Source organism: Stegostoma tigrinum, chromosome X (assembly GCF_030684315.1).
Source record: "Stegostoma tigrinum isolate sSteTig4 chromosome X, sSteTig4.hap1, whole genome shotgun sequence".
Classification (NCBI taxonomy): domain Eukaryota; kingdom Metazoa; phylum Chordata; class Chondrichthyes; order Orectolobiformes; family Stegostomatidae; genus Stegostoma; species Stegostoma tigrinum.
The window spans coordinates 17,494,598-17,522,267 of NC_081404.1; the positions used below are offsets into that span (position 1 = coordinate 17,494,598).

The 27,670-nt window shown below is 42.7% G+C and overlaps 1 protein-coding gene across 3 annotated transcripts in view; it reads left to right on the forward strand.

Annotated features, from left to right (window-relative positions):
• LOC125448310 (formin-like protein 3) overlaps positions 1–21,336 on the forward strand; it is a 158,487-nt gene extending 137,151 nt beyond the window's left edge. The window contains exons 22-27 of one of the 3 annotated variants that reach the window (XM_059643348.1): positions 106–273; positions 1,265–1,362; positions 6,898–6,993; positions 7,826–7,949; positions 12,124–12,249; positions 16,539–21,336. In XM_059643348.1, the coding sequence (XP_059499331.1) occupies positions 106–273; positions 1,265–1,362; positions 6,898–6,993; positions 7,826–7,949; positions 12,124–12,215 (578 nt within the window). In that variant the 3' untranslated portion in view covers positions 12,216–12,249; positions 16,539–21,336. Of the gene's footprint in view, positions 1–105; positions 274–1,264; positions 1,363–6,897; positions 6,994–7,825; positions 7,950–12,123; positions 12,250–13,022; positions 13,070–16,538 lie in introns of all 3 variants that reach the window. The other 2 variants (XM_059643349.1, XM_059643350.1) reach the window with 2 other exon arrangements.
• Positions 21,337–27,670: the final 6,334 nt, after the last annotated feature.

Consider the following 27,670-nt stretch of genomic DNA (forward strand, 5'->3'; position numbering starts at 1 on the left):
AGAGATTGTCTGCAGGACAGTAACACCTCTTTCTCAGGCCTGGTAATGATTCCATCTGCCAACAGGCAGTTGAATGACTTTTTTTTGCACCTTTTCCTCTGGCAGTGTCATTGGAAAACGTCCTCTTGGATGTCAAGGAGATGGGACACAACATGGAGCTAGTTAAGCGAGAGAGCAGTATGCACGATCACAATGTGGTGCTGAAGGATTTCCTGACCCAAAATGAAGGGAAACTAGAAAAACTTCAGAAAGATTCCAGGACTGCACAGGCAAGTATCATATCCTTATACAGTATGTGATGCTATATGTGTCACTGAACTTTCCTATCTGTGTTCCAAACGAGCCTGGTATTTAAAAATCTAATACATTATTCTCTTTACCGAATAACTACATTGAGGGTATGCAGGTCGGTAGAACATGAGCTCTAAATATAACAAGTTTAGAGTTGGCCTTATTTTACTTTCTTGCTGGATCTCTCATCCTGCCAATGGTGGAACTTGTTTGGAAAATACCGGGAGTGCTAAGGTTCTAGTATCATCAGAGTCTTTCAGACAAGATGTGTAAATTGAGGCAAACACTGACACTGCTGGAGAAACTGAATAGGTTTAGCAGCATCGATGGAGATTTGTGTTAAACTGAGCACCCCCCCCCCCCCCCCCCCCCCCCAACAACCTCTCTGGGTGTAAAAGGCACTGTTAAAGAAGAGCGGAGAATTCTGACTGGTTTCCTCCTGCAGAATTCACATTTGTTTTGCTGTTGACATTCTGCAGTTGCCTTCAACGAGTTGAGACATAAAGTGAATGTTACATTATCTAACTGCACCAGGGTACAGGATATGTACAATCAGTTGTTAAAGTGGGAGTAAACCTTGCTCTCATGCGAGTTTTCCACCAGATTTTATTTTGACTCCTTGTGTTCCTCTATGAGGAGAGACCAGGATAAAATGCAATGCATGGGAAATTGTCAGTCATCACCTTGCAGCCACACCTGCAAGGAAAGCTTCATCTGCATCTCTGAATGAGGATGCGAGAGATGAACTGCAAAAGCAGCCCTGTCTTCAAAGAAAAGAAAAGGCTATTAATTCTTGGAATATTACAGCCGCGCCTAATTGCTTGATTTTTGACCTTTAACCTCTCCCAATGAGCAAGCAAAAGAAAAACATGGCTGCGATTAAGCAGCTGACTCTATTGTTGTAACTCTAACCTGGTGAAATTGGAGGGTTAATGAAACTGCACCTAATTTCCTTTCTACCCTGCACAGGAAGCATACAATAAAGTGGTTGAGTATTTTGGAGAAAGTCCCAAGACTACGCCTCCATCTGTGTTCTTCCCGGTATTTGTCCGCTTTGTCAAGTCTTACAGGGTAAGATCTGTTTGTGTCTTTTTTCTTTTGCATCTGTTTGTCATTTCTTTCATTTGAAATGGTTGCAATGGGGCATGGAAGAAATGACTCTAGATGTTAGCTTTAGAAGAAATATGGTCATTAATATTTGTAGTAAAGTTGAGGGAATCTTAGTTATGACATCTCTGTCACTCTACCTTGATCAAAAGAAATTGCGTTTACTGAGATGTAGAATCTTTAATTTAATAGAAAGTGGGCCATGAGGCAAAAGCAGTATGGCTGAGCAGGTAAGCCCTGCCCTTTAGGTCTGCCTAGTAAATTTAGAAGGGTCCTGCTGGATGATGATATGGTGCATCTTTTCTCCATGTCCAAAAAATAACGCTTTGTACATGGGACTGACAATTAGTGTGGTAATAATTGAAACATATTATGCAAGAATGGCTTGCAAACCAGTGAGCCATTCAACTTGTTTGGAGATGTTCACCAAGCTTCTCAGCCTATCACAGACTTTGCCAGAAGCTGCCAACCAATCAGAAACTCACCATCACCCTCTCAAGGGTGGTTAGGGATGGGGTCCTTGCCAACCTTTCCAGCACTGCTCAGAAATAAAGAAGGTCTTGAAGGGAACTCTGTCAAAGGGCCATTTGAATGTTATGGATGACAGTACCCCCCTCCCCCACCACCCTTCAAATCCCCACCCCATTTTCACTGATCACTTGACATGTGCAAGATGCTGGTATTTAGTTAGAATGGCTCTGTTGAAGAAGCCTCCTTGCAATTCCCAGCCTGAAGGGCTGACACCATAGCTACCTGTGAGAGGGCACTGCATTGTTGACTAGTAAGGGCAAGAGTTAATGAATGTACATGCTTCCTGGCATTGTTCAGGCAGATGCCTCCCATTTCCTGCTCTCTGCACAGCCACCTGGTGCTGGCCACCCACCAGCTCACACTTTACAAATGATTAGTTGAAACAATAAAAGCATTAGATGTGAGTACAAGTTGAATACTTTGAATTGCAGAATAATCACATCAGGCTTTGGGTTCAGGAAAATAAACCAACCAGCAAGTGTATGATCAAGTGTACAGTGGCAGTTTCAGGTTCCTGAAAGAAGCTGAGTAAAGCATTTCTCCCCTGGTGTTTCCTTTGACATAAACATGAGCTCAGTTCTTAACCCTTGAAGAACTGTGGCTGACTTTGTTGCCAATATTTCATTCAAAACTCAGCCCAGAGTTCAGGGCATAGAGCAGGGTAGGTTCTCCTCCTGTAATGTCAATTGGAGATTGGCGCCAGCCCCATAGATATGGCAGTGGGCAGTGGCATTTTATTAAGAAATTGAGAGACCTCCCACAGAAATTCTCCTTCTAGATGATTGCACTCAGTTTTGAGTTTTGTAAATGTTGACTCATACTAACATAGAAACTAGGAGCAGGAGTATGCCATTCCGCCCTTTGAGCCTGCTGCACCATTTGATATGATCACGGCTGATCCTCTTAATATCATATTCCCACTTTCTCCCCATATGTCTTGATACTTTTAAAATCTAAAAATGTACCTATCTCTTTCTTGAATATATTCAGTGACTTGGCCTCCACAGCTTTGTGTGGTAGAGAATTCCACAGGTTCACTACCCTTTGAATGAAGAAATGTTTCCTCATCTCAGTCCTAAATGTCTACCCCACATCCTGAAACTGTGACCCTGGTTCAAGACACCCTAACCAGGGGAAACAACCTCCCTCCATTCAGTCTGTCCAGCTCTATTTGAAGTTTACACATTTCAATCAGATCCCTTCTCATCCTTCTAAACTCTAGTGAATACAGGCCCAATCTTTTCTTACACAAGAGGTTCCTTCCTCTCGATTATGACAGTGCAGTGTCAAACATTTGCGTCAGGTTTGGCAGAAATTCTCTGCTACCAGCCATTCCTTGTGTCAGTGTGTGGCTGCTGAATGTCAATGTGGTAATTCACTGCCAAATGCTTCAGGGATGCCCTCAGTATGTACATCCTCTCCGACAGTCTCGCCAGTTCAGAATGAAAACCCTGGCTGATGGTTGAAGGCTGGCTATGTTGAACAGTTGCACTCGTACTGCTATCGTGGCTGGATCAGCTGACTCAGCCCAGAGCAGAATCTGTAGCCCTGCTTCTAAAATTCAAAACACTTTGAGGGATGATTTGACTAGACTGTTTCAAATATTCAAACCAAGAGGTAGATTCAGATGAAATCTCTCCTCTAATGACGGAAGTTGTGACCGGGGGAGACATCTTTGTCATTGGGAGTTAAATCAGGAAACTTTTTTTTCATGCAGAGAGTTATGGAAATCTGGAATTCTCCTCAAAAGGCTCTGAATGTTCGGGTTCAGTCGGAGCTTGTAGGATAGAGGTTAATAGATTTTTGCAGGGCCTGGGCATCTGGTGATATGGAGCTGTGGTAAATAAGTCGAGGTGTCGGTTAGCTATTACCCAACTGAATGAAGGTGTAGACCCATGCGTTGGAATGGCCTCCTCTTGTCTCCATCCATCCTTCAGTTGGAGACTGGGCTGCTTTGAGGTGGATTCAAGGGGAGTCCAGACTGAATTGTTGAGTTTGTGAACTAAAAAGTTCAGTTTTGAGCTGTTTTGTCAGTGAGTTGAGGAATCAAACAGGCTGTTATGGTGTCTGGGGTTTATTTCTTTTGAAGCATGTGCCATTTGTGCTTGTGCACAATTGAAATACTATTTAAGAGCTGAAACCTCCTTCATTCAGTAAACACAGCTGCAGCATTGACTTACTTTGAGGTAAAGGAAAGCTGATTTTTCAGCTCATTATTTCTTCTTGCTGTGCTCAAAACGATACCAAATAAGGATCTCCATTATGCTGTCAGAAATATGGGAATGGATTCAAAACGAGTCAAAGTTCGATCATGTAACTAAATCGCTAAATGTTTACATTGAAAAACATGCAATGAAAAGACACAAGATTGAGGAGAAACTGTTTTACCCAGAGAGTAGGGTAAATGTGGAACCCGCTGCCTCAGAATGATGAAGCCAGGGCCCAGGACATGGGTGTACATCAGGGCCCGCAAAACTTTCGTGGGGCATTGCGGGACTTGCTGGCCTCGGGTCAAGTTTGGGAGCCCAGGCCCAAAGAGCAGAGGGTCTTTGATTTCTATCCCTGGTTGAAGCATTGAACATTGATGCTTTTACAGGAAAACTAGATATATGCATGAGGGAGAAAGAAATGGAAGGATACAACATCAGATGGAGAGAGTTAGGAGGAGGATTGTGTGGAGCATAACACCAGTACGGATCTCTTGGGCTGAATAGCATCTTGCTACTCTGTAAATTCAGTATGAAATGATTTGGTGTATGGTGTTCAATGCCATATTCAATTCTGGTCTAGCTCCCGCCGAGGAGTACGGTGTGAAGTTTAGGTCTCCTTCCTTAAGGAGGGCTCGGCTTGCATTGAAAGCAGATCAGAGAAGGTTCACGAAGCTGAATTGTATGATGGGTTGGAATTTGTTATGGAGAAAGGCTGATCACGTTGGGCCTTTACTCTTCAGAGTTCAGAAAACTCAGAAATGATGTTTTTGAAACATAGATCCTGAGAGTGCTCTTGACAGGGTAGGTGCGAGGAGGATGTTTATCCTCACGAGGGAATCTGGTACTCAGGGGTGCAGTTTCAAAATTAAGGCAATCCCACTTTGGAATTTCTTCTCTGAAAGTTGTGTTTCGAATTCTCTGCCACAGAGAGCAGTGGATCCCGGGTCATTGAAAATATTGAAGGCTGTGTGACAGAGTTTTGACTAGTGAGGGTCAAGGGTGATGGGGGACAGACAGGAAAGTGGAACTTAGATCCCAGTGTGACCAGCCATGATCTTACTGAATGACAGAGTGGACTGAGTGACCTACTCACGTTCCTAATTTGTGCTCTTATTGCCGAATTCGTTGGTTCTTTCGGCTGTATGTGAGACAGAGGTGAGGCCATAATTAAAATCTGCATGTAATAGAGGTGCCCCATTGCTAAAAGGAAATGAGAGGCATGGAAAGGCATTCGAGAGATTCTGTAGAATTATTCTAGGAATGAGGGCCCTGTAAATTGAGTATTACCTCAATGGTGGGTGTTTATCTTCTCGGTACGAGAGAGAGCTCAAAGGCAAGTACAATAAAACTTTTCATAGTATTGAGGTGGTAAATAATGAGAAACTGTTTAAAACATTGTGATTTTTCTTCACGATGGTGGCTACTTTAACACTGAGGTGCTATGTGTCTTCAGGTTACTGCCTTGCAAGCTGTTACGCTTTCTAATCTAAGGATTACAGTTAGAGAGTGGTGAATATATCATGTTGGTGGTCCAGTACACTCTCCCAGAATGACGTTTGTCCTGTCTACACATGTGTATAATTGCGTAGGCCCCAGCTTGGAGAATTGTGCCCTCTTCTGGACACCGCACTTTCTGAAGGACTTGGGAAAGGCTGCAGAGGAGATTCACCAGAATGGTTCCACGCATGAGAGAGTTTTTATGTGGAGAAGCTGTGCTGTTCCCTTTTGAGTCAAGAAAGTTAAAGGGAGATAAGAGTTTTTAAAACTCTTTCATGGGATGTGGATGTTGCTGGCTGGGCCTGCATTTATTGCCCATTTATAAACTTTTGAAAGGTCCAACACGATGAAGGGTTTGATAGATGGGGAGCAACTCACCTCCTGATTCCCAAAGCCTGTCCACCATCTACAAGGCACAGGTTGGGAATGTGATGGAATACTTCCCACTTGCCTGGATGTGGGCACCTCTAACAACTCTCGATGTTCGACACCATCCAAGACAAAGCAGCCTGCTTGATCATCACCCCATCTACCGCCTTCAACATTCAGTCCCTTCATCACTGATGCACAGTAGCAGCAGTGTGTACCATCTACAAGATGCACTGCAGCCATTCACCAAGCCTCCTTAGGTAGCACCTTCTAAACCCACAGCTATCACCATTGCGAAGGACAAGGGCAGCAGAAACATGGGAACACCACCATCTGCAGGTTCCCCTCCAAGCCACTCACCATCCTGACTTTGAAATATATCGCCCTTCCTTCACTGTCACAGGGTCAAAATCCTGGAATTCCCTCCCTAAGGGCATTGTGGGTCAACCCACAGCACGTGAACTGCAGCAGTTCAAGAAGGGATGGGCAACAAATGCTGGAACGGCCAGCAGTATGCACATCCTATGTCTGAATATAACAGTGTGTTGTATGTTTTATTCCATGGGTTATGATGATCATGAACAGAGCAAAATGGTGTGGAAGCTGGTTCAGTTGGATATATATTTGAAAGACACTAACATTTCAGGGCTATGATGAAAGAGCAGGGGGTGGGACATTGATTAAATGCCACTTTTAAAGAGCCAACAAGCGATGGAAAGGCCTCTCTGTGTGCTTCACGGTTCGACAGTAATTCATGAGACTACCCACTGAAGGGAAAGGAACCAGGTGATCATGTCGCTTCACACCTTTAATCCTTAGAAAATGGCTGGTGAACAGTATGAGGAGGTGATGTGAAAGCAGACACTCAGAATGTATCTTCCCATATTTCCAGGACGCGGAACAGGAAAACGAGCTGCGAAACAAGCAGGAACAAGCTTTGAGAGAGAAGATGCTGGCACAGGAAGCCAAGCTCCAACAGGACCAAAAGGTAGGTAGCACACGGACTGCAATCTCACTGTCTCACTTTTGGGAGCTGCATCTGAACCCGGGAATGTCTCAACTTGGACCCTGGGCCAGTGCTCAACAGAAGTCAGGGAAGAAGGAAGGATGAGGCTGGCAGTGTTGGAGAAGGTGAGCAATAGGCCTCAGGAAGCAGGAAAAGGCAGTTTAGCCATCTTGCTGTTACACCATACCAGAAAGCTCCTTCATCCAACTGTTGACTTCTAAAAAGATTAGGTTCAGCCTCAATGGAAATGTCCAAAAGAGACATCCCGAATTGCTTCACAGCTGATGAAGATCTTTTGAAGTGTAGCTACTTTTGTTATATTGGAAACATGGCAGCTAGATTACGCACAGACAACAATCTGACCAGGAGACATAGGATTAGAAGTAGACCATTCAGCCCATTGACATGGCTTTGCCATTCAGTGAGATCACGGCTAATCTGACTACCTTCATCTCTGCTTTCCTGCCTTAGCTCTATAACCCTTGATTCTCTTGACACTGCCCAATCACCCAGGGTTAAATACCACATCCTCCACTGAATGACTCTCGATATTGTCCCATCACTGTGTGGTAATGACCATAACCCCACCCCCCCCACCAAACTGAACCACTGTGAACACTGCTCCATCACTGTGGGGCAAATACCACTTCCTCCCCCACCCACCCACCCACTTTCCAGGAACCACTCTCAACACTGCCTCGTCACCTTCAACATTTATTGCTTTTGGAATTTTGGCATCAACATTCAAGGTAGTGAAAAATAACCTCATGGTTTCCTTGGTCCTCTTCATCAATTAAGGCTTTTTTTTTGGCAGTCTCCCTGTCACAGGAACAAGCGACAACAACAGGAACTCATCGCTGAGTTACGGAGACGGCAGCTCAAAGATCACCGGCCGGTGTATGAAGGGAAAGATGGAACCATTGAAGACATAATCACAGGTAAAGACCGAGAGCAGATCCTGCTTCTGCTTTGTGGTGGTTGGGCTGCCTTGGTACTCCCAGGTCTGAAGTCTGCACTGATGATTCAGATGGCCCATTTCAAATAGACATGGCCGGTATTTTTAAAAAGTCTTTTATAGATTCTTTAAATGCAGGTAAAATGTGGTGGACAACATGTTTCTATGTAGAATTGAGCCTCTTCTAGTCGTCGGCTGTGCTGTTGCAACATTCCTTGAACTGCTGTTCAAGCCATAGTCCTTAATTTTATCACTGCAGAATTTTGATTTAATTTAATCACTTGAGTGCCAAGATTAACAGACCTGTTTGGGAGGGATTTCCTCTTTGGTTCTGCTCAAACCAAGTTGCTCTGTTTTACTATTTGACCTTGTGGCAAAGCCTTTATTAACCTATTCATGAATGTTTATGGTGTGGATGCCAGCATGAACACCAGTTTTAAGGCTGTTTTGTAAGTGATCAAGTAGATCGAATGCAATCTGGTTAGCGTATTTAAAATCCAGCACCTGTATGTTAATCAAGATTTCTGACTTTCTGCCAATTTGTGCTCTCAAGCTGCACCTTTCTGCTTCTCCCTCTCACTGTTTTGTGCCAAATCAAGACTGACATACATGGCTCAATTCTGGCTAATCCAGCATTACAATGAGAGATCAAACAGTTGTCTTTGCTTGAGCTAGTTGTTTAAATATCCTCTACTCCAACTCTTAGAACCACTTCATTCCCCTCCCCACTCTGCAACTGTGCCCCAGTTGGAAGACTGCTTTTTGTCCTGACTGAAAAATAGCCCACGAACTCTCTGTATTCTTGTTGGTTTTCTTTTCCGTACTCTCTCTGCATTGCTACATGATGTTGGTGCTTGATCTATAATGTCATTTCAAAGTGAACAGACTGCTGGTGAAGAGAGGAATGGTGGTGCAGAGGAAAAGTGGGGCACTAAAATAAGTCTTATTTTAGTTGATCAGTGGAAATTCTTCTCATGTAACATAGCTCCTAAGCAGTTGGTACAGTGCAATTCACCTCTTGAACAAACAGTTGTTAGACCCAGAAGCTGCCCAGTGAAGACAAAAAGTGCCTTTCAGGACGAGGGTCATCAGCCTGAAGTATTACCTTGGTCTCTCTCTTTGGGAGCTGCTGAGTTTCTTCAGCATTCTCAGTTTCCAGATTTGCAATGTTCTGCTTTTGTATTTGCTGAAAAATTTCCAAATCATTTTCTAGCTCCACTTGCTATGCTGCTGTTTTGATGACTGATTGCTCGTTTCTGTGCAGTGGAGATAGTTGCCCAGTTTCATAGCATGACAGACACACACACACACACACACACACCCCACCTGTGGCCTAAACCATTTTCCATGATGGTCCCTATTCTAAACTCAGCAATGTGTACAGTGAGAACTTAGAGTTCCTGACTGGAGTGGGGATTGGGGGGGTGGGTGCAGGGAAGTTGCGGCCCTGTGATAACAGCATGGCAGCTGGGGCATGGCCTGTTGCAACCAGGCACCTGTTGAAATGGGAGCACTTCCCAAAGTGGGGGTCAGGAGCTGAGCTTTTGGGGGGTGGTGAGATCTGAGGGAGCAATGGCTCTTTGGTGGCCTTTGCTCCCTCAGATCTCACCATGCCCCAAAAGTTCAGCTCCTGACCGTCACTTTGGCAAGCCCTGAACCAAGATGTAGCCCAGTTCGCCAACAGTTTAACTTTGTCACGCCAAAGTGCTGCAAGATTAAAATGTGTAACCAAGGTGATATTTTTCTGTCCCTTTTTTATGCATCCAATTGATTCTGAAGTTTGGTAACTGCCACAACAGCAACTTGCATTTGTATTACACAAAAGTCTTGGCTTGAGAGATGTTTCAAGGAAGGAGGAGAGAAGCAAAGAGGTTTAACGAGAGCCAAAGTAGCTGAAGGCACAGCCTCCAATGGTGCAAGTATTAAAACCGGGGATGCAGGTTTAGAAGAGTGCAGGTGTTTTTGAAGGGTTGTCGGCTGGAGGAGACGGTCTGGCAAGCAATGAGGCCAGGGTGAGGTTTGAACACCAGGATGAGTATATTAAAAATCAAGGTGTTGGTGGCATGTGAACCACTGTTGGCCAGGCAATGGTAAATGGTAGTTAGGATAGGGGCAGAGAGGTTTGGTTGAACTCACGTTTTAGAGGGTGCAGTTGAGAGGCTGTTCAGGACAGTACTCGCTTAAGGTAACATAGACATGGCTACGAGTCTCCGCAAGAAGAAAGTAATAGAGTTATAGTCAGAGACAGACCCTTCAGTCCAACTTATTCATGCCAACCAGATATCCTAAATTAGTTTAGTCTAGCATTTACTAGCATTTGGCCCATATCCCTCTAAACCCTTCCTCCTCATGTCCCCATCCAGATGCCCTTTAAATGTTGTAATTGCACCAGCCTCCAGCACTTCCTCTGGCAGCTCATTCCATACACGCCCCACCCTCTGTGTGAAAAAGTTGCCCCTTACATCCCTTTTAAATCTTTCCCTTCTCACCTTAAACCTATGCTGTGTACTTTTGGACTCCCCTAATCTGGGGAAAAGACCTTGGCTATTCATCCTATCCACACTCCTCATGATTTTATAAACCTCTATAAGGTCACCCCTCAGCCTCTGACATTCCAGGGAATATACCCCCAGCCTATTCAGCCTCTCCCTGTAGCTCAACCCTCCGACCCTGGCAACAGCCTTGTAAATCTTTTCTGAACCCTTTCAAGTTTCACGTCTTTCCTACAGAATGGAGACCAGAATTGCACACAGTACTCCAAAAGTGGCCTAACCAGTGTCCTGTATGGCCGCAACTTAACCTCCCAGCTCCTATACTCAACGCACTGACCAATAAAGGCAAGCGTACCAAACGCCTTCTGAATCGCCCTATCTAATTGCGACTCCACTTTCAAGGAACTATGAACTTGCACCCCAAGGTCTCTTTGTTCAGTTACACTCCCTAAGACCTTACCATTAAGTATATAAGTCATGCCCCGATTTGCCTTTCCAAAATGCAGCACCTCACATTTATCTAAACTAGACTCCATCTGCCATTTCTCAGCCCAGCAGCCCATCTCATCAAGATGTATCGTACTCTGAGATACTTGCTTCACTGTCCACTACACCTCCAATTTTGGTGTCATCTGCAAACTTGCTGACCATACCTCCAGTGCTCACATCCAAATCATTCATATAAATGACAAAAAGCAGTGAACTCAGCACTGATCCTTACAACGCGCTGCTGGTAACAGGCCTCCTTTTTGAAAAGCAATCCCACTACCACCCTCTGTCTCCTTCCTTCAGGCCGATTTTGTAGCAAAATGGCTATTTTGCCCTGTATTCCATGTGATCTAACCATGTTAACCAGTCCATCATGCAGAACATTGTTGAATGCCTTACTGAAGTCCATGTCAACCACTCTGACTCCATCAATCTTCTTAGCCACTTTTTCAAAAAACTAATCATTTAGGAGTTGTTATTTGCAACCCAAGTTCCCCTTCATCCATGGCTCCAGGCAGACTTTGCTTCTCGTTTTTCTACTTAAAGCCAGTTAGTTTGTAACATAAACCTGTATAAAGTCAGGTTTGAACCTCCACCCCTTCCACATCCACCTCCATTCCCACTCATGTCCTCTGATTTTAGAGTTTTAAATAAAGGCAAGGGTACTGGCAATGAGATTGACCACACTATCCAAAGAGTGAGAGAAGTAGTTCCATTAAAATTCCGAGGTGCGAGAATTTGTTTCTTCTTGTGGGGAAATTCTAGCTGCAGGTCAGTAGCTGACTGTGGTCAGAATCTTGAGTTTGGTTGTGAATTTGTGGAGTTAGCCTTGCATACTGTGTTCTGGTATGTGGTTGAATAGCTCAAGAGTGGCCCTCAAGCAAGCTATCCCTCAGAATTAACAGTGGATTCTTCCAGTGTAACATTGTGGGCTGCTGTTCAGTGCAAAGGAGAGAGACTGTTCCAGTCACGATGCATCTTTTTGAGGCAGTGGTCCATGAAATAAGGGATAGAGATTTCCCATTTCGATTGCATGTGTTGCTTTTTGCGTTGTGACTGTTTTGACGCTCCTCTCTATTGTATGACTTGATGTGGTTTCTTGTTCTTTTGTTCCTCCCCAACCCCTCTGCTGCTCTTTCTCTCCCCTCTTTCTATTGCACAATCTTCTTTCTGCAGCGTTGAAGAGTGTGCCCTTCACAGCCCGAACTGCTAAACGTGGGTCCTGGTTCTTCTGTGAAACGTCATTGTGTGAAGAGTCCAATTGTTAATGTTTGTGCCCTCTACAGTCTACAGCTAAGACAGGTTTATATAATTCCATTTCTTCATGCTTGTCTCTATTGTTTGTTGAAAGGAAATGATCCATTTTACACCTTCCATTTGAATTACTGCTTGTATAGGGGTGAGGTTTCTTCATGACATACTGTATCTGTTTTGTTTTTTTTGTACACCTCCTATAGTGTTCCACCGGCTGGCTCCTTGCCTTTAGTGGGAGAACACGGGGACATCCCAAATTTGCTGGTTGAAGCAGGGATTCATTTAGACCTGAATATCCTGCCAGGAGACAGCTTAGCCAGGCATCAGTATCCCGGTTGGTTAAAGGTTGGTTAGAGAGTTGGTCATTGCCCCTTGGTAGCATTTGCTAATGAGCATTAATGATAGTCAAGCAAAACTTTGTCAGCCAAGTTGTCTTTGGCTACCTATAGGGACTCGGCAATGGCAGAAATCTACAGGGCATGTGTCCCAATTTAGTTTCAGATGAGAGAATTACATTGTTTCTTTGTGTGTCTGATTAATGTTTTCCAAAGCACTTCCGTTCTTTTCTATACCCATTTTCGTTCATCATCGCTGCTGTCCTTGTGCTTATTGTATGTGTTGCCTAAACGACATTTTATCATTTCTAATGTGGAAATCTAATTTCTGAAAGGGTTGAGGTCATTTTCTCTCAGTGCAGTTTCTTTTTGCTGGCGTTCTAGCTGCAGGTAAAGCTGGTGACTGTGACAATTCCAACCTTTTCATAAAGGTGTTGCTCCTCTTTCATCGTCATTCATTCATCTTCATTTTCTTCATTTCTTTAGCTAAAGGGAAGAGTATGATCGGTAATTTTCCAAATTCTCCAACACGGGTAAGAGTTGTCAAATGCGCAGCGGAAGTGAAACTAGTGTGCTCGCAAGGCTTGCCAGCTCCAGTCCTTTATATCTGTAGACCCAAGTTAATTGCTTATGAAAATCAAAGCATTAAGTAAGAGCCCCCGGTAGAGGTCAAGGGGCAAAGGGAAAGCTTCAGAATGCCTTCAATCTCGGTCGACTATTCTGCTTTTAGAAAGTATTGCAAATACACAACTTCTTCATATTTTCCTTTACTCAATGAATCCTGCTTAAATGTTGAATCATGTGGTGTATACTTTAAGTAGTAAGTTTGGGCTGAAACAGGACAATTGAGAAACTCCTTGCTTTCTCAGCCTGTGAGCATGCACTTATCTTTACATTTAAGTTCTTAATGCCTATGGAGAAGAGTTAGCTCCAGGCTCTGTTTCACGTGACTACTGATTCCCTTGTTCCATTCACGTGTCTGTTTTCCATCATTTACTCTCCCAATATATGTGCTCATCATCATCATCATCCTACTTGGCTTCAGTGACCCATTATTTGTCAACTTGTCTTTCCCTGCTCCCCTAAAGGCAGTGACCCTGACTGGGGGAGCTGTTTCCTGGCACCTCATGTGAGTGCCGTAGAGTTTGAGTGTCAGCAAGATATTGGGCTATGGAGGGCATATTGGGCTATGGAGGGCATCAGAGCATTGGTTATTGCGAGTGGAAATCTTTGAAGCTTTTCTTTTTACCTCTTCCTTGGCTTCCAGTATTCAACTGTGGCTCAGTTGGTAGCAATCTTACCTCAAGAGTGTTGTAGGTTCAAATCCCAGTCCAGGAACTTGAGTATATAGTTTGGACTGCCACTCCAGGGCAGTACTGAGAGAATGCTGCATTGTTGGAGGTGCCATCTTTCCGCTGAAGCATTGGATATGAGATTTGACAGCATTCTTTCCATGACGAGCAGATAAGTTCCCCTAGCTCTTAGCCATTATTTGTCCCTCAATCAACATCACTAAAGTAGATCATCTGAACATGTCACATTGCTATGTGTGAGAACTTGCTGCCTGAAAATTGATGTCTCATGCATTGGCCAAGCTCCAAAAGTAAGCTGTTCAAAACACTTGGGATGTTATGTAGTCATGAAAGTTTGTTCAGATTTTTCAGCACTCTGTGTTGAGTTCACTTAAATTGTCCCTGCTGCTGAGTCAAAACATCAAACCCTCCTGGTCCTTGTACTGCAGAAGCTGTACACTGTGCGCCCAGGGAGAAAGCTGGCTTGTCACCTTAATGGAGGACTAACCCTACTTTTCAGAAATTTTTAAATGTTGACCTGGGAACATGATATCCTCATATCTGTGCCTAGATGATGACAGTACCAGCAACTTAATCCTTATTCAACCTAGATTTTGAGAAAGGAGTTTGCAAATGCTGCCTCTTCTTGATTGGATGATGGGATAATTTGGGACTTTTGATTCAGTCAATTCTACTTTCTTATAGATGATGGGAACAGTTCTTCCTTTGTCTCTCTTACCTAGGTTGATTATTGACATTTTAATCAGTCTATTAAGATGTATTCTGATACTCCTGTGGCATAGATGTGACTTGAATCCAGGCCTTCTAGCTCAGAGATAGGGACACTACCACTGCACCTCCAAATCCTCTTCCATTCATTATTTGTTTACTAGTTTGGCCTCAGTTGGAGTATTACATGCAGCTCTCGGCGCTGCACTTTAGGAAGGATGTGAATTGACATCTCTGGGAGTGTCTCAGGGCTGATCAACTATATTCAGTTGTATGGATAGGGTGGAAAAGTTGGGACTATTCTCCTTTGGAGACAAGAAGGCTAAGATGAGACTTGATAGAGTCGTTCATAATCCTGAAGGGTGTGGACAGAATAGATGGGAAAGATTGGTTGAAGGACATAGATTGACAAAAGAAGCAATGGTGACACAATAAAACTTCCATGCAGCAAGTAGTTAAGATTTGGGATGTGCCACCTGAGTGTGTTGTAGTCAAAAAGGATTTAAATCGTTCTCTGAAACAGGAAATGTAGGGGAGTAGCTGTTGTGAAATACTCTGAATTTCAGAGAGCCAGCATTGTCATGGTGGATAGAATGGCCTCTTGCTATGCTGTAACCATTCAATGATTCTATGCTTTTGCAGTCAGACATGAAAGCAGATGTTTGTACCTGAGCTATTTCAAAAAATGGCCTGGTCATTAGGGCTTAAGGTAATTGAAAGCCAGGGAGATGCCTTCCTGTAAATCTGCAGTCAGTAGAGTATTAGGGGATATGGAGCCGAGGTGAGATACAGTTCAGCCCTGAGCTTAAAAAGAATCAACACGATCAGCTGAATGACTAAGCAAACCCAATCCTGTGTAACCCTGTCTTTTTTTGTACTATTAGCAGAAAAATAAAATCCCCCTTAATATTGTTTGACCTTCAGTTTGTATCTTAACTTTTCTAAAACATACTTATGGGTTCCTGGCAACTTCCCATCTGAAGCTCCCCTTCTGTTCTTTGTTAGCTTTCTGATATCTTATGCATGTTGCTTGATCCTGCTGAAGCAGATAAAGTGGTGCAAACAAAGCTTGCATGAACTGTCAGCTCAGCCTCCAAGGAATCTAAGATACCTATGATAGCTCCCTTTTTCCCTCCCGGGTGAAATTGGTGAGGGGGGTGTGAAGTTGTGGATCTGTCAGCAACAGGGCCAAGGGGAAGAGGGAACCAAATTTCCACACAAATAACAGTTGACCAGCTGTCTGCTGCACAAGGTTAATTTCAACCAGTAGAAGGCAGGCAACTAAGCTGTGGTACCATTGCGTTCTGATAGAAGAGGGAAGAGAATTTTGGCTGAAAAGGATTAGTGGTGTCAGCTCTTCATTAGAGAGTATTGTTGACTGTGTAAATTTCCCAAAGGAGAATGTGTGGAAAAAGGAACCCTGGGAGAGTGTTAGACTCCATCCAGTTTGTATAATACTGTGGCTGATTTTGAGTCCCTTTTGAAAAATTCCTGCATTTTCCAACACTGTTGATTATTGCTGAAAAAGGCATATTTTATCTTGTACTTAATGATGACAACTATTAGTTGGCGCATTCTCCATGGTAATGCCTCTACAATAAGTATCTACTTGCCAATCAATCAAAATTTCCTCTGCTACAGTATAAATGCTTTCCCTTTATGTTGGTATTCTTGCAAATTATCCTGATGAGCACAAGAGGGAAAGATCTGACAAAATGTGTCTCTTTTTCAGCAATACTCAAGCTCTGTACTGCCAAATGACTCAGTATGTACTGGATCAGTGTATGTATATGCGTAACAATCCCAGTGGCTTGCCATCATTTTGATTGGACATAACCTGACATCTTGCCGTTGTTCCGGAATTTGCTTTCCTGCACAGCTGCTTTGCCCTGTAGCTTGATTGCCTCTTTGTTGCCCAACTGGCAGAGTGAAGTAGTTGGTGCCAACTACCATTTTCTTTTTCCTTTTCTGTTTCCCACAGATCTTAGAAGTCAACCATTCCGACGTGCAGACGCGGTGATTCGGCATGGATGGAAACATCTCTAAAGAAAAGAGTTGGGCAGGGGAAGAGAAGGAGAGTGGAACTGCGACCAAATTGACAGTTACCAAAAAACTGTTCCCTCGAGGAGCATCTCGGGATGCACTTTCTTTTGTCGCCCCACGTTGACTCCCTGAAACGGCAGACTTCCTGCACGCGTACCTTTGTAATCCATTCCAGGCTGGCCCACACAAAATTGGCGTGGTGTGGATAGAAAACATGAGGGAGAGTACACATTTCCTTTTTGTTTCTAAAGGGGAAATAAGTTTTCTTTTAAAAACCAATCCACAAAACCTGCTCACCACTTAATGGATAAAATGATCCAACTATGGGTTTGCAATCCCAACGCTCCATCGAAGCTGGGAGAAGGCATGTTTCTCAGTGTGATAGAAAAGACCAAGAGAAGTGTTGGCTGTCTTAGCCTGTGAAATTTGAGTGCCTTGTTACAGCAGTATTACCTGGACACATTAACTGTGGAGTTCTTTCTGTTCTTGTAGTCTTAATTAATTTAATGTATTTTTCCATTATTCTTCCTATGTTTTGTACAGTTAATTTGACCTTCTGTGATGTTTCCAAAGGAACTTTGGCATCTGTTTTTGCCAAAGTAAAATGGCCGTTTATGTTAGAACATTATCTCCCTCTTATATTGATTTCAAACCCGTCTCCGAATACTGCTAAATTCTTTGATTTATTTGGAAATCCTAAAGAGAATACTGTGAAGTTAGATTTGCAGCTTCTTTTAAGGATGGGAGCATGTTTTATCTCCCAGAATATTGAAGAATATTCAATGGAACTAACATTTAGACCTACAAAGACTGTCTAGAAGCAGATGAAAGAGTGAAGATTCCTCCCCTTAAGTCAGACCTCTTCACTACTTTTCAGATTCATTGCATTGAAAGGCATTGGGTGAAGCAGATTGGGGGTTTGGAAATCTGAGTGAGGAGGATGTGCAACCCATACAGACTTGACCTAGCTCTTGAGTCAACATTTACTTAGCACGTAAAAGATTCATCATGCACCCAGGCTGGGTTGTATTCGATCGAATTTGAACTCTGACTTGTGATCAGCACTCAGGCTGTTATTTTACCTGATTGTATGAGTCAAGAGGGAGACATCCAGTTAGAAATTGTTCATGACTCTGTTCTGATCTGGGAATTATGGACTCGAGTTCTGTGTTTTCTTTTCTTCCTTTGCTAACTGGAACAGTATCTCCCATTGGAAGTAAGGGAACTGAATGCAAACTAGGAGAATTGACTCTTATTGTTAGGCTAGCCAATGAATTAAGCCCTCTGATTTTTCAATTGTTTTATTTAATATGTACACTATAGTAACATTTAAACTTAGGCCCAATATCCCTAAATGCTCTGATACAATCCTTGGGTCAAACCCTTCGTTCACCATCTCTGTCAGTGATGCTGCAGTTGATCTCTGCTAGCTGGAGCCTGAAAGCAGCATCTCACTCACTTGGATGTCAGTGGGTCCTTGCTGCTTGGGCTCACTGGGGTAGGACAGCAGAGTGTGGCTGGTACCTCAGGGGGGATTGTGGGGAAATGAAGCCTAAGGTAGAAGAAGATAAATTCACTAATTGGGTGCAGTTTTCAAAACTAAACTCTGTTCATTGGGCCTAATTCCACCAGCTCACACTGGTATCCATGATTACCAGTAAACTCTAAATACTACCATAAAACGATTTTAAAACAAACTCTGTTTTTAGTTTTGTCAGGCAGCACCAGAGTTGCTTTACAATGTAAAGTTGCCGTTCCAGTATCATGGGTTTTACAACAATCTGCTGGAAGCTGATTTTGGCCTATTTTATGAAATGGGCTACAGTCTTGAACTGAAATCCCAGAGTCTGAGATTTACATGTTTACATTGTAAGGCATTTCAAATACAGTTCAATGTTACGGTTGGCTCTGTGGTCATTTTGCAGAATAGGTGAGAATGTCTTCCATTTAAAACAAAAATTAGCTTTGCATTCAATTCAAATGTGTGCCTTCAATGCTTAGTTCTTTGTTTGATTATAGTTCCCCATCTTATAAACCAATTACAGCACAAAGGAGGCCAGTCTGCCTGCTGCACACATAATAGCTCATTAACTAGATTAATCTGCTGTCATTCATTTCTCTCCTGTTTACACATATCCTTTCATTTCTTTTTCCAAACATTTTCGATTTCCCCTTAAGATGGCACAGTCCCCTGCTTCAACAGCTACATCTGGTGACACATCACACCTTCTTTTAACTTGGGATAAATTTTGTTTTTTTTTAATGATAACTCATTGTCTATGGGCCCATTTCATTTTCCTGAATCAGCAATCTGTAGAAATACAATCAGTCTTTTGCTAATAATCCTCTCAAAATCTTTCGTAATTATAGACGCTTTTGTCAGATCCCCTTCTTAACTCTGTTTGTTCCAAATGAGAGGGGAGCGGATGCGGAATGTATCAAGCTGTCCTTCATTATTGTATCTAACTCTTTATACAATCCAATTAATCCTCACTGTTCCCTTCACAAAGACTGTAACATTCTTTGTTCCCCATTCTAAATTTCCCCACATCTGACTGTAAGGATCCTACATTTTGTCTTGCCTATCTTTTTCACGTCACATATTTATGGAAACTTTTATGGTTAGTTTCTAAGTTCCCTGTAATTTAACTGACCTATCCTACTGTCATCGTCTTCTTCTGATGAATTCTAAAATGCTTCCATTCCTCAGGCTTGCGGCTTTTTCTGGCACTTTGATATGTCTCTTCCTTGGATCTAATACTAACCTTAATTTCTTGGTAAGCCATGGTTGAGCCCCCTTTCCTGTTTTATTTTTGTGCCAGATAAGAATGAATATTGTTGTAATTCACGCACACATTCTATAAGAATGAACCATTGCCTAGCTACTGTCAACCTGTTTAGTAATGGTCCCCATTCTTTCCTGGCCAATTCTTGCCTCAGACCCTCATAGCTCCCTTTATTTAGATTCAGGACCCTCGTTTCAGATTCAACTACTTCATTCTTGACCTTAATGAAGAATTCTGTCATGGGTTCTGTTCTCAAAAGAACCTATCACAACAAAAAAATTGCCCATGAATATAGATGCACCCTTATTACATGCACCTCTGATTTCTTATTTAATGCCTTCTCTTACTACTTCTTTCAGCCCCCAACAATGTTTTATGCCCCTTGGTGTTATGTACCTCCATTCAAACAGGTTCCTCATCATTGTTTTCCAAGAAAATATCCTTTCTCACTATTGCTTTGATTTCCTCCTTCACGAACAATGCTATCTCACTTCCTTTCCTTTTTTGTCTGTCCTTTCTAAATATGCCTAGATGTTCAGTTCCCGTCCTTGATCACCCTGCAGCCACATCGCTGTAATCATAACTATATCATTAACAATTTTGTTTTCTATTTATGCCAGTAATTCATCTACCCTATTTTGAATGTTCCATGCGTTAAGATGCAATGCCTTTTGACTTGTCTTTTTAACCTTGTTAAACAGAACAAACATTTCATAGATTCCAGGGTCACTGAGCCCAAATCTCTTCGGCACCTGTCCCCATCTTCCCACCCTCTGAGTGAAAATTACATGTTTTAGGGCACTTCTTACCAAGGCAGGTCTGGGGAGTTAGAAAATTCCTTCTTTATGCTATCAGCTTCAGGAATTAAAATACAGCTATTTGTGTCTGTGTGTGTCTGTCTGTGTGTCTGTCTGTCTGTGTGTACCTCGCTCATTCTCTGGCTTCTCCCAAGCCCATTGTGCTGCTATATTATAGTGCTCTGCTCACATGCCAGATAGGCCCGAATCCCATCCTAAATTGACACCATCTTTAAATGTGGATCACGTTGTTAGCGACATAGCCAGGCTGATCCAACATGTCCCATTGAGCAATGGAAAAATCAGGACCTTTGGAAATACTCGCGTATACCCCAGCAAGCCTCAATCTCTCTCATTGCTGACTCGCTTCCTGAGGTGGAGGTTGAGCCCGAAGGTGAGGAATCAATGTATTATCTGCTGGTTTACTGAAAAGTGTCACAAATCAGGTGTGAGAACAGCTTTATTTATTGGACTTCTTAAAAAAAGTATGTTTTTAGATGTTGCTGTCCAAAGACTACAAAGTTATTTAAAACAAGATGTGTCATGTTGTTTCGTGCAAATACATTAGCCTTCCATTTTTTCTAACAAAATAACCCCAACAGCGAGCTTTTTAAAATGGCACTTGGTTAAAACTCTGGATTTGTACTGTCAGTTTTAGTTTTCAGTTTATGCTGCTTCCCCATATATTGATGAATTGTTCCAGTGATGTGATATATTGAATGACTTCACGTTACTTGTTTAGCCTGTGACATCATCTGGAAGACCATCTGGTAGGGGTGGGGGTGGTTGGCAACATAATAGTGAAGACTAAGGTATAGACTCACTTTTCTCTTAATACTGAATTTGAGTAAGTCTACCCATCAGTAGTCATTATTTAAAAAGTGAGCTGTGGACCTGGGGAAAATAGACTTCAAATAATCTATATATTCCCGTACAAATTCACAAGGTCGCCATTTTATTTTGTCTTTCTGGTATGTATTACATATGAAGTATTTAGTTTGTATTTTAACCATTCCGTTCCAAACTCTACATTCCTGTAGTTAACTGTATGCTTTTGTAATTGTAAAAAAAACTGTTAAATTCAATTTTCCATTTTTTAAAAAGCTATTTTTAAAACTATACCAAAGTTGAGGCTTTCTGCCACTACGCAATACTGTACATATTATTCTTAATAATTATTATAAATCCAACTCTATGTGGTCTAATTGTTGTAATCTGTGAGTTTTATATTTTAGTGGAAATCTCAGAGATTCTCCAACATGTTTAGTCACCAAAGGCTGGCCTAGTCAAAGTTAAGAGGCCTGGAGTTGTCATGTCACGTGGCTAACTATTTGTCTTCAAGTATGCCACGCCAAAGCTGTTATGCTCACATCAGAGCTTTGTGCTTACATGACAGCTTGATAATTCCTTCAAGCAGTTGTATTTCCTTTATCTTTTTTTTTCCCTGAAAAACATTTCGGGATACAGTGTGAGAGTTATTTGCAACATGACCGTTCTCTTAATTATTCATTCACAGGATGAGGGTGACGCTTTTCAGCAGCATTTATTGCTCAGTTGTCCAGAGAGACAGTTGACACTGGCATAGATCAGTCTTAGACGCCACACCTCGAAGGTGATGCTAATAGAAAAAGGCACAGTCAATTTGATTCTGTCTCTTAACTATTTCTTCACTAGAAACGTGGGGTAAAGCTTTACCAGGAATATAGGTCAGGTGCCAATAAAAACTCATTAAAGTACCTCCCAACCACCACCTCAAAACCACTTACAAACCCTCTGTTCAACAATGATGCTTCCTTGTTGGAAGCCATTTTATATACCAATGGCCTTTGACATGAAAAACATAATTAAAATGTTATAGAACACTGGAGGAGGTTTTACTCAATGTTCAAGTCGGGCAGTGATTATACTGCTGCTTCCTGAAACCAAGAGTAAATCATACTGCAAGGTCTTTCTGCAATGTGCCAATGTCCAAGAACACCCATATAACTGGTAAACTCAAGAGTAAATGAGTTGAAGGAGATTGAGTTGGTTAATAAACTGATGTGTTTGTCTCATTGACCAGTTGCACAAAGTGACTACACTGGCAATTTGCGACTGTGTTGTAGAAACCAGGAGGGTTACAGATATACCAGGGCTCTAGTACAGCCTTTCTAGTCCTAGATCTATAAGAATCAGTGCAGTTATCATTCTGGCTGCCCTCGCTATGTTCTAGATGGCCACGCATCAGGATTATTCAACCTTGGCAAAGGGCCCAACCCCCACTATCAGACCAACTCTCCTGGAATATACCAGAAGGGAAACCTGGATTAGAACCTGCTATCAATAAAGAAAATCTAAGCATTCTTTAGCCTTTTCAATTTACTGATGGGAAAAGGTGCAGATTAATTCTTCAACCTGTGTGCACTAATCCATGCACTGCACGGAATAAAGATAGAGGTTGTGGTTAGTAAGAGACTCTTGATTGTAGATGCAACAATGTTAGGTAAAGGCCTAATCTGTGACAATCACATAAAACAGTGCTGTAGATATGATTTTCCAAGTGTTTCCATCTATCCCTGATAAACTTTGACTCTTCGCCCCTCCACCTAACAACAATCTATTTACCTCTATCTTAATATTCAATGACCTGCCCTCCACTGCCTTCTGAGACAGAGTTCCAAAGTTGCATGATCCTTGAGGAAAAAAAAGTGCTCCTCATCTCTGTCCTAAAAGGATGACTTCTAATTTTAAAAAGGGCCTCCTAATTCTGGACTCACCCACAAGAGGAAACACTTCCCACATCTACCTTGTCAGGACCAGGTCAGAAGTCACAAGACACTGGTCTGAAAGCTTGTGTTTCCAAATAAACCCCTTGGACTATAACGTGGTATTGTGTGACTTCTGACCTGGTCCACCTCAGTCCAACACCAGCACCTCCACATCTTGTCAGGACCAATTAGGATCTTTTAATCTTCAATAAAATCATCTTGCCATTCTTCTGGACTCCAGTGGAAACAAGTCCAGTCTGTTCAATGTTTTCTCACAAGATAACCCACTCATTCCAGGCATTAATCTTATCTGCCTCCAACGTATTTATGCCCTTCAATAAGGAGACAAACTGCACATGGTATTCAAAACGTGGTCTCACCAATGCCCTGTATAAGCAGTGCGTAACATCCTCATTTTTATGCTCAATTTCTCACGTAATAAAGGAAAGCATCCCATTCGCCTTCTCAGTCACTGACTGTACTTGCATAGTAACTTTTATGACTCCTGCACTAGAATATCGTACTGCATCTCGGAATTCTTCAGTCATTCTCTGTTTAAGGAATACTCTGCCTTTTTATTCCTACTGACAAAATGAACAACTTCATATTTTCCCACAACATACTCCATCTGCCAGATTTTCCCCCACTCGCTTAACCTGTCTATGGCTCTCTGTTCCCTTGGCATGTTCACAACGTACTACCTATCTCTGTGTCATCTTCACATTTCACTGCCATACCTTCAATCTCCTGCTGCTATTTTGATTCACTTCACCCTGTGAGCAGCAGAGGGAGCCAAATTGTAAATGGCATCATTTGACCTCGAGAGAAATTTATGCTATCTGTCCCAATCACACAAACAAATCAAGGAGACTGGATTGGGATTGGCCAAGTGCACATTTAACCCAGCGACCTCTTTTGAGGTGGGAGATTGAAGCAACACAGCTGGAAGGTTGCAGTGGTAGCAATGAGAAGTTGCTGCATCAAATTTTGTCTCTAGTGTTACTTATCCAGATTTTAACCCAAACGGCTGTTGGACCTCCTTTACACTGTGCGTAAAGCTATGAACTGAGCGCCTCTTCATTGGACACAGTTCCCTTTACATTGTCTGCCCTTCACTTGGATTTATCAGCAACAAAGAGTTGCCTTTATGTACCATCTTTAATGTTGGTGCATGCTTAACAAAGTTTGGCAGTGTGCCATATAAGCACATTTCAGGGCAGGTGACCAAAAACTTGGTCAAATGATCAGGATTTGAGAAGCACTTTGAAAGTAGGAGAGGTTTGGGACTGAATTTTCAATAGCCTAAAGTATCTATAATTAAAAGGGGGACTGCAGCCCCAAGTGTCGCTGCTCACCACAGATCAGAGCTTCAAATACACAGTGCCTGCTGGACACCCCTTTTTATAAACTGTTAAATTGTTGCAAGTGATTGTGGAGCAACACTATCACACAATTTGAATGTAAATAACAAGGAAGGACTGAGAAAAGGTGTAGAGCTGGATGAACACAGCAGGCCAAGCAGCATCATAGGAGCAGGAAGGCTGATGTTTCAGGCTTAGACCACAAGGCAGGACCGCTTTTTTTGGCCCTACTCTAAGACCTCATGCAGTCAGTCATATTGTAATGCACCACCCCCCTCTTGTGGCCGAAGGTTGGAACAAAGTTATTCAGCTAAATAAAAATAGCAATAAGATGCAAAGAAATGGAAAAAGTCAAGTGGCACAAACTGAGAGTGAAGTTCAGGTCGTTGAGATGGCTAAGTGTTAGCGTTGCAATGGAGTGAGAATAGAGAATCTCTTTAAATTGGGTTCCATACTCTCTTTTTTGCTGGGGTAAAAGGATCTGATCTGAAACAGCTGCCTTGCAGTTCCAGGATGTGTGAATTCTCCCCTTTTTTTCCCATCATAAACAACATTGGCAAACCAGCTTTTCATTAAGTTTACGAGGACAGCCAAAAATTTACAGTGTAGATGAACTTCACCAGTCAAGAAAAAGAACTTGCATTTATAGAGTCTACTTCACCATCTAAAGACATTCTGAAGCACTTGACAATCAATCAAGTACTTTTGCAGTGTAGTCACCCCTCTAAAATGGGAATTCTGACAGCCAGTTTGCACACAGCAAGTTATAGGGCCCTCAGTTCAAGCTAGTTCATCCAGAAGTGCAGCACTCCCTCAGTTAGCACTGACGCCCAATGCAGGAGGAGAGAAGGAAAGGGAAAGGCTGGGAGAGAGCCAAATAAAGAGATTCCTCCGGGTGCTCTGGTTTCCTCCCACATTCCAAAGATGCGCAGGTTAGGGTGGATTGGTCATGCTAAAGTGCCTATAGTGTCCAGGGTGGGAAATGCAGGAATAGGGTAGGATGTTGGGTGAGATGCTCTTTGGAGGGTTGGTGTGGACTCAATAGGCTGAATGGCCTGCTTAAACACAGTAGGGATTCTATGAAAAAGGTGCAGGGGTTTAAATAATAGCTTTCAGCCCTTTCCAATGCATCCAGTGACTGTAGCTTTCTAGTCAGCTATTCCCATCCCCTTGAGAAAAGCAATTCGACATCAATGGCCAGTAAAATTCTCATCCTTACTAAAATCTTTTCAGAAGATGCTTGCATCTTGAGGCACCCCCTCTCCTCTCTCTGCTGTTTGCATTAGCAGCTCCCTCCTCTGACAGTAGGTCTGCTCTCAGGAGTCCACCTCCTGTCCCTAAGTGAATGGTCAAGCACACATCATAGCCAATAATTGACTTGATGCGGGCTCAGGACCAAGAAAATTAACTCACCTTGAGGGTGCTGATCCAAGAACAAAATTCCAGCCTAATCTAAACCATAATCCCAGCTAACAAACAGTATCCTTTCCACAACTAGAAATGTCAGTTGGCAATGCTGCCTCACAGCACCATGGACCCAGGTTCGATTCCACCCTCAGGTGACTGTCTGTGTGGAGTTTGCACATTCTCCCCGTGTCTGCTTGGGTTTCCTCTGACAATCCAGAGATGTGTAGGTTAGGATGGGTTGGCTGTGCTAAACTGCCCCATAGTGCGCAGGGATGTGCAGAGTAGGTGGGTTAGCCATAGTAAAAACCCCATGTCAGGTTACAGGCATGGGGTAGGGCCAGGGTCTGGATGGAATGCTGTTTGGTGGGTTGGCCTCTTCCTGCACAGCAGGGATTCTGTGATTGTCCTTAGAAACCTGTCAGTTCTCCATTGACAGACTGCAGGCATTCCATGAATCTGCTCCAGAGAGAGAGAGAGTTCCGTGAAAAATCAAATTCTGAGCCACCTTCTAATCCTGTCGTTCCTGTTCACTTCCAGTAGCCATTTCGTCTGGAAAGAATCCAATTCCTCTCACTTTAAGAATGCCAGTCTAAGTCTATGTTGCTTTGAGTGAATAAGCCCAATTCTTGAAGCATACTAGTCTTGGCTAAGAACATAGAACAGTACAGGCCCTTCGACCCACGATGTTGTGCCAAACTTTTACCCTAATCCTAATGTCTATCTAACCTCCACCCCTACATTATACTATCATCCATATGACTATCTAATAGTTGCTTAAATGCCCCTAATGAGGCCAACTCCACGACCCCCTCTGGTAATGCATTCTACGTCCTGACCACTCTGAGTAAAGAACCTACCTCTGACATCTCCCCGATATCTACCTCCACTCACTTTAAAACTATGCCCCCTCATAATAACTACCTCCACCCTAGGAAAAAGTCTCTGGCTGTCTACCCCATCTATACCTCTGATCATTTTGTACACCTCTATCAAGTCAATAAGAACTCTGAAAGTTTAGTATCAGCCTGGTTGTCCTCCTCTACATCTGCTACACAGCCTCGGTATGCTTTACTGTGTGAAAGATTAAAGTTGGTTACAATTGCTGGACCACCTCTCACAGCACTGTGTTACAAAACCACTTGGACTGCAGTGGTTCAAATAGACAGCTCATCACCAGCTTCTCCAAGGGATAGGCGACAAGTGCTGGCCTAGCCAGCAACACCTATGTCCCAAGTATTGGGCCCATTGTATTATACTCAGTGGTTTGACAATACCTACTTAACCTATTTTAGCTACCTTACACTATATGTATTATATATTTACATATACATTTTTAGTGAACTTGAATTATGAAAAGTAGATTACTCATGAAATGTATTTTTTTTAGTAAGAATCACCAGTTTTTTAAAAAAAAAATTCATGAGGTGCAGACTTATATTGCTGTATATGAACACAAGCAGCATCTGATGAGTTACTTTTTTAATAATTGCTTACAGACACTTTACTCTTCACCATTTGTGATCTATCCATCAGCTATGACTTGTTCACTGGCATAAGGTGGAAATTGGATGATAACTGCCTGGGCAGCCACTTTTCAGAGTAGAGATAGTAGGAACTGCTGATGCTGGAGAATCTGAGATAACAAGGTGTAGAGCTGGATGAACACAGCAGGCCAAGCAGCATCAGAGGAGCAGGAAGGCTGATGTTTCAGGTGTGGACCCTTCAGACCCGAAACGTCAGCCTTCCTGCTCCTCTGATGCTGCCTGACCTGCTGTGTTCATCAAGCTCCACACCTTGTTATCTCATTTTTCAGAGTACATGCCTGCTACCAGTCCATATTGGGAATGTAATTCATTCTTTCAGGGGATGTGGGCATCTCGAGCAAGGAACTTTCCCTCTTGATAAATATTTATTGTCTTTTTACCTGGATTCATGGTTTAATTGAGTTTAAATTCCACAAACTACTGTGGTG